This window comes from Schistocerca serialis, chromosome 3 (assembly GCF_023864345.2).
Source record: "Schistocerca serialis cubense isolate TAMUIC-IGC-003099 chromosome 3, iqSchSeri2.2, whole genome shotgun sequence".
In the NCBI taxonomy this organism is placed as follows: domain Eukaryota; kingdom Metazoa; phylum Arthropoda; class Insecta; order Orthoptera; family Acrididae; genus Schistocerca; species Schistocerca serialis.
The window spans coordinates 295,511,160-295,519,155 of NC_064640.1; the positions used below are offsets into that span (position 1 = coordinate 295,511,160).

Below are 7,996 nucleotides of genomic sequence, written 5' to 3' on the forward strand. Positions count from 1 at the left end.
ATATACAGACTTCAGAAACTTTAAAGTTATTACTCTTTTACTACTGAAAGTGCACATGTGGTGTTACTGCATCAGAAGAACACATCAAGCATAGCCTATACACATAACAGTTATTAATACTTACATCTTCTGAGCAATGACATCACACAGATACTGATAATCTGCATAATCCCCTCCAGCTCCTAAGATTATATTTTTGTTGACCTTCATAATCCTTGAAATATTTCTAAATCTTGCTAAGGATCCGTAGGAACCAAGCATATCCGCTGCGATTACAACTCCGCTGTCAAATTTCACTCCTATAACTGATGTCCCAGTTGTTATAGGGGTTCTGAAACAATCCAGTGGAAAAATTAACTCCAATTTGTTATACGACAGTTGCATCCAGCATAATCCGTATCATTTCAGGCGGGAGGGGGGGTTACCTTCACAGTCTCTGATGTTCTTGAATTTAGCATATGTTAAAATTCAAGAGTAAGTAAAACATGTATTTTTTGTTTTCTCCAAAAAAATTCCTTCCCTGATATACAAGCCTCGAAAGACGACACTGCGAACACCATTTTGAAGATGAGAATTTTGGAAAATTTTTAAAATGCTGTGTCTCTGTAACAGTTCTACATATTTTGATAGAGTTTTTTTTTATTTGAAAGATAATTGCTTTATGATTACAATGGTATCCTCAGTTTGGACACATCTGTCAAAGTTCTCTTACTGTCACCTTTTGAATTTTTTTTTATACTATACAGTTTTTTTTTTTTTTTTTCAAAAATGTAAGTCCAGAAAAGTTAAATTTATTATGTTGATTAGTACCCTGTGGTACTATATTTTCTGTAAAGGAGAACTTCCACTTCTAAGTTGGACAGGTTTTATTTTATTTTATTCTTCTTTAAATCATTTTTTTAACTTTCACGGGTAACATATGTCTTCACTGAAGTTGTTGCTTACTAATTTCTTTGTTACAATGTTTATTTCTATTGTCTTTGTTGCAGTTATTTCTTATCACTTTCTTTGTTGCAGATATTTTTTACACTCTGTTGTAGTTTCTATTCAGTTTCTATGTCATAGTTGTTCATTGCAGGTTTCTGTACTGTAGTAGTTCAGTTCTAATTTGTTTATTGAAGAGGCTTCTAAGAAATCTAGGACCATCCAATGAGTTCTGTGTTTTCACAAGGAATTTGCCAGTTGACACAGTTGCAGTGTGTTTTGTGAAAAGAACTGTTTGAAATGTCTTCGGACTTTGTTCTGTTTCAAAGTGAAGATGTTTCCAGTGACAACTTTTTGTGTTCTAAATGTTTTGACAGAACAACAACAATGATAAGTGTCTGAACAACGTGAAGCCTCCCATGGTGCAGTTGATGCAGATTTTGCATCAATAGAGGAATAATTAAATACCCTGAATCAGTCAGCTACAGAGGTAGGTGTTAGTCCTGTTAAGAAACCGTGTTCAGTGGAGTCGAGTCTTAAGTTCTACGCATGAAGAAAGCGCAGAAAAATTACTAAAGCTATGGATGAATACACTACAGCAAAACTGACCACACTCTTCAAAGTAAAAATTCAATCTTCAGAAGAAAATGAACCAAAGCACTCTTGCACCTTTTGCCAGGAATTTTTCACAAAATTTCAATTCACCTGTTGAATACTGCGCATCCTACAATGAAAAGGTGCAAGTTTTAACTATTATTCTAGATACATTTTCAAAGAAAACAATTTTGAACCCTATTCCATAAGTATCAAAGTACATGGGAGACAAATCTAGAAATGTGAGGATTGTAAAAGGAGTCTTTGGATGATCAGATCCCTATTCTGATCATCCTGTAGAAGCAGCTCAAGTTCAAACAGAGTAGTCATTTTACCTAGAAGATAAATGGGACTGTTCTCGCCACAGTGGAAAAAAACACTATAACTGTAACAGCTGAAGGTCAAAAAGTGGTGAAGATACTACTGCAGTTTATAAGACAACTCCACTTATTGGAAGATCAAAATTTTATACACTACGACCTAAGTGGGTAGTTCCACATCCACCTAGAGATGTCTGTTTATGTGTGTACTGCACGAATTTTGAACTTTGTGTAGTAACTTTGAAGAACTTACTGGAGCATGTGACATATGACACCTTGGTTGGGTGTGTGAACTCATTAGTAGTCTGTGATGTAAAGCGAGAGACCTGTTTGTTTCAAGAATGTGGTGGCTACCCTGGAAAGTGAGGGTTGTCTTTACAAACACTTTTCCTGGAAGACATAGCAGATAATTCAGCAGAAATTACATATGAGAGATGGGAGGAAAATAAACTAATTAAGAAAACTGTTGCCTTTGACAGTTTCATCGATGAACTTGGTAAATGGTCAGTGAAAGCAAGTAGCACACCAGCATCTGAAGAAATTGCAACAACAACATATTCCAGAAGTGAAAGGGTGTGTACAGGCTGAAGAACTATGTTTAGTGCTTCACTGTGATTTTGCTGAGAAATGGTCTGTAACTCTCCCACAAGAAGTACAAGGGTATTATTGGAGTTGTGACCAGGTTTCAATTTTTATAGGAGTGACATATTTTGAAAACAAGACCACAAGCGTTGCAGTTATAAGTGATGACACACGACGTGACTCGGCACATGCTTTGCTAGCAATGTGCAAAATTCAACAGCAAACAGGGCCTGAGAAGTTCATTATTTCTGATGGTGCTCCTAGTCATTTTAAAAATCTTTATCAGCAGTTCGAACTGAGTAAGTTGCTAGTGCAACTGACTGGGTATATAGTGCTACTGGTCACAGGAAGGGACCTTGTGATGGTGTAGGTGGCCTGCTGAAGCACCATGCTAAAAATCAATCTTTCCGGACCAAATACAGCTGCAATTCAGAATGCTGAGGGTTTTACGAGAGTCATAAAATCAAACATCCACAGCCCTCTTTTTTTTGTCCAAAGAGGAAATCTAACAATTTGTGAGCAGAAAAAAGAAGACTGGTCCAAACAAACCCCTCCTGCGAAAGGAATTGAGAAAACACATTTTCGGACTCAAAGTGATGGGCAAACTCATATTGCATGCACTTTAAATTGCAAGAAAAGAAATTCTGTTCGTTCGGCCAACACCTCAGAAACAGCAGGATAATATTCAGATTCATGACCTGAGAAGGCGGATGTTTGTGGCCTGTGTGTATGACTGACTGATGGATTGCAGAGATTATACACAAACCAGTTATGAGTTACACGAGATTGTAGTGAATTTTATGCTACAACATGAACCAGCTGCTGGATAGAAGTTTCCAGCTGCAAGACAGCAACAACACCATCAGTGCTGAGTTCATGTTCACAATGATTGTAAGTGCTCCAGTTCCTATTGGTTAAACAGGAGGGCATAACTCTACATCAAAGGAAGATACTGAAGCAGTGGAACACTAGTTCATTGATTGGCTAATGTCAGTACAAAACAGAGTGCACAGGAGTTGTATAAATTGAAACCTTTTAAGTCTTTGGACCTTTCACATACATTTCGGAACCATATAAAATGCTTGAAAAATGAGTCTTACTCATCTTTCAAAACTAAAATTATGTTAAATAAGGCTAAGTTTTGATTTTCATGAGCCTGTTATGTGATAATAAAACAAACTATATGGTACTAATCAACAGAAGGGGGAAAAAAAGAAAAAAAAAAAAAAAAAATCAAAATTTTATGGATCAGCATTTCTGAAAATTTGTTTTTCTATATACTATAAAAAAGTTCAGAATGCTATAGTAAAAGAACGTTGGCAGATAAGTCCAAATGGAGGATTTCTTTGTAATCATAAAGCAATTATCTTTCAAATAAAACACCCAAACACAGTATCTAGAACTGTTCCAGAGATACAATATTTTAAATTTTTTCCAAAATTCACTTCTTCAAAATGGTATGTACAGTGTCATCTTTGGAGGGCTGTATCTTGGAGCATTTTTTTTTTTTATTTTTTAAGGAGAGAAAAAAAAAATACCTATTCCTTACTTAGTTGTTCACTTTAACATATTCTAAATTCAATAACATCTGAGATTATGAAGGTAAGACTTTTTTCCTTGCCTGACTGAATTGATACAGTTTAACATGACCAATACAATGTAATTCTTTACACTGCCATCAGACACTATGAACTACAGTATACTTGTGGACTGCTCCATACAAATTACGTAACATAAAAGTTAAGTGCAGGCTTCAAATCTTAACACACACAATGCCAATAAGATAAAAATACAGTGTACATCCACTGGATCTAGGGACCAACACAAGGCAGATGTTCTCTGAAATTTCTTATGTTGTATTAGACATTTCCCTATCTTCTTCATTAAATACAGATTTTCACATTCATTCAAGTCCTGTTTTTTTTTTCTTAAATTATCATACACCTTATGACATTTTAAACTATTTTAAAGTAGCTGTATGTGCAGTTCCACTGCAGTTTTCTAAAGTTGCCAGCCATTACCTAATGACTAATGCATGAGAAAATTACTACAGTATTCCTAACAGATAGCAACAACAACTTCATAGACAAAATCTGATGCTTTTCTTTAATACCAATGCTTATTGTCATAACAATATACAAACCTAGAAGAACACACCAATTACTCAAGCATCAGGGCTAAACTTTACTATGACCCATCCACACATGGCACCAAAGTTTTATCAGTACCACCTTTCCAAACCTCCACTATTACACTGCTTACCTCTAAGAAAAACAATTGCCTCTAATTTGACCATTATTGCATTTCTTCCACTTAGACTTTGTCCAGTATAATAAGAGCCTAAAAAACACTACTTACTATCAGTGAGCTAATTCTGCTAAACCAATAATTTCTGACAACCCCCTAGCATTTTCATCACACTGATTCTTTCCTCTATTATGTTGTTCCTACCAGTTTCATTTTTAAACACACTGGCTGTTACTTTCATCACCACGTAATTTTTTCAACTCCGACTCACTTTCCTACTTTGTCCTCTTCCTGACTGTTTCCTCCACTTTCACATAATGGAAGTAATTCATGTCCTCACATATATGTTGTATATTTTATACACAAATGGCACATACTACTATTCACTTGATTGCTAGTATTAAACATTGGGACCATCATCAGTTTTCTATTTGTAAAAGTTAACTCTCAATGCCATACATTGTTTTGCAAAGTGAGATTAATAACTTTTTCTCCCTCTAATCTGTCCACGAATAAACTTTAGTACATACTTCTTCAATTAGAGATACTTTATCTATGTGACATTTATAAGAGACATTCCATTGGGGTATACAGTCATCGTATACCTATCAGCTACCTTGGGTTGTCAAAATAAGCTTTTCAATCTCCAAAATGCTCTACAGTTTCTTAATCATTTTAAGAAACAAGCCATGAATGAAAAAAATAAAATATTATGCACAAGATGTCACAGAAAGTAACTATCAAACATTAAAAGAGCTGCACAACAGCACCAAGTACGACATAATCCTCAACAACTATTGTTCTTGGAAAAAAAGACCATAACAGGGAAGTATTAAGTTTACATATGACTAAACTGATTATGAAGTTTACATCTTCAAACTATGCAACCACATAACAGGCACAAGTTTAAAACAATGTGGTGACTCCATGGCATGTTCGAAAATCTAATTAATTTTTGGCAATTTCCATGACAGTATCCCTTCAGCATTTAATCAGTTACATTTAACAACAAATTATGCCAGGACATTCCACATACTGGGTAATCAGGATGGAGGCGGCAGCAGAAGGACGGTTACACACGCTATAGTAATACATCGATTTGAGCCGAAAAGAGTTCTGATAAAGCTTCATAAATGCCGTGAAAAAATTTGGAAACGTACATCGAATGAAATTGGAAAAAATACCGAACGTCCGTTTTACAGTACTTCAAATTAGAAATGTCAAACAAAACTAATTTGATGAAATGCAATACGAGTTTTTCGATGGACAAAAGTCATACAATTAACTAACTAAAATGAATCACACCCATCACAAAACACGGAAGGATCTGCATAGTGATTCGTATCGCAGTTCTTTCAGCATTAAGTAGAAAATAATATACAAGAACTTAAAGACATCATAATTCATTGCGAAATACTTACTTCGATACAGTCCTTGGGCCCATTCCGTAACTCGTCATTTACTGCGGCAGATTATAAAACACGTACAAAATATTTACCACAGGGTACTACTAGCTTTCGGGGGCTGAACTACCGCAACCTAACCACAAATTCAGCACTGTTTCCGCACATCAGCGTCTTTCACAGATCTTCTTTAAGATGTCCCAAGTAATCTCAGCGCACTGAGATCAATATCTCTGCATGACACATCCAATCTTTGTACAAAGTAGTAGCCAAAGATATGGAACATACATATATTTGGTGATCTGTGTCCAGCGCCCTTCGTACAACTACGCCTTCATGCTTGTGAAGTGTGCAAAGATTTTATGCAGCAAACCGAGATTTGATCGGACATACGAATTTCAGTGATATTTGCGCGATGTGCAGCACGAAGGCAATCTGATCTTTACAACCCACTACTATCCTTACAAAACCATACAGGTATCAAAGAACATGTTCTTGAAGGCAACAATTGATAACTCAGGCAATAAAGTAAAAACTATCTCGAATTTTGTACAGAAGGGAACAGGGCAATGCACAGTTAGCACTGATAATATCGAAATAAAAAAAAATGAGGATCTTCTTCTTAGTGATAAAAAATAGTTGCTGATATATTCAACAAATATTTTTTAATAAGAACAGAAAAAATGGGATCGCAAGGCTCCATAAATCAAGTCATGAATTTTCTGCAGAGCACAGTGCCTAGCACAGTACAATAGATTGAAGTAATAACAAGCACTAGTCTGGAAATTGAAAAGTCATTACATTTTTGAAAGGTAAAAACTTTACTGTAGTTGACAACATTTCTAGTAAATTATTAAATTAATGCTGCAACCACGTAAGTAAAATCTTTTGCCACTTTTTCTGTGCATCACTTAAGCAAGAAATAGTTTCTGAAATGCTTAAGTATGCAGTTGGGAAATCTCTGTATAAGAAGCGAGATAAGACAGATACTGGAGGTAATCAGCCAATCTCACTACTGAGAAATTTTTCCAAGGTTTTAGAGAAACTAATGCATGCCAGGATTGTTAAGCACTTCAGTGAGCATAATATCATCAGCAAAAGTCAGTTTGGATTACAGAACGTGACTATCAATAGAAGACGCAATATTTGCATTTGCTGTCAATATTCTGGAGCCCATCAACAAAAAGATGAAGGTACTTGGAATATTTATGACCTATCAAAAGAGGCTGACTATGTCAATCACCAAATACTGTTACACAAAGCTACATACATCGAAGCAGCAAAGAAACTAGTATTGGCATGCAAATTCAAATACAGAGATAAGTAAACAGGCAGAATACGGCGGTGCGGTCGGCAACGTCTATGTAAGACAACAAGTGTCTGGCGCAGTTGTTAGATCAGTTACTGCTGCTACAGTGCCAGGTTATCAAGATTTAAGTGAGTCTGAATGTGGTGTTAAAGTCGGAGCACGAGAGATGCGACACATCTGCGACGTAGCAATGAAGTATGGTTTTTCTGGAACGACTATTTCACGGATGTACCGTGAATATCAGGAATCTGGTAAAACATCAAATTGCTACCGCCAGAAAAAGATCCTGCAAGAATGGGACCAACGACGACTGAAGAGAATCGTCCAACGTGACAGAAGTGCAACCCGTCCGCAAATTACTGCAGATTTCAGTGCTGGGCTATCAACAAGTGTCAACGTGTGACCCGTTCAACGAAATATCATCGATATAAGCTTCCGAAGCCGAAGGCCCACTTATGTACCCTTGATAACTGCATCACACAAAGCTTTACACCTCACCTGGGACCAGTCAACACCGACATTGGACTGTTGACGACTGGAAACATGTTGCCTGGTGGGATGAGTCTCATTTCAAATTGCATCGAGTAGATGGATGTGTACGGGTATGGAGACATCCT

At 36.3% G+C, this 7,996-nt stretch overlaps 1 protein-coding gene across 1 annotated transcript in view; it reads right to left on the bottom strand.

Annotated features, from left to right (window-relative positions):
• The window catches only part of LOC126470089 (proteasome subunit beta type-4-like), a 33,542-nt gene extending 27,252 nt beyond the window's left edge, over positions 1 to 6,290 (bottom strand). The window contains exons 1-2 of the mRNA XM_050097637.1: positions 6,089 to 6,290; positions 125 to 331 (exon numbers count right to left, since the gene is read on the bottom strand). Coding sequence (XP_049953594.1) covers positions 125 to 331; positions 6,089 to 6,126 — 245 coding nt within the window. The 5' untranslated portion in view covers positions 6,127 to 6,290. The remainder of the gene's footprint in view (positions 1 to 124; positions 332 to 6,088) is intronic.
• Between the last annotated feature and the right edge of the window lie 1,706 nt (positions 6,291 to 7,996).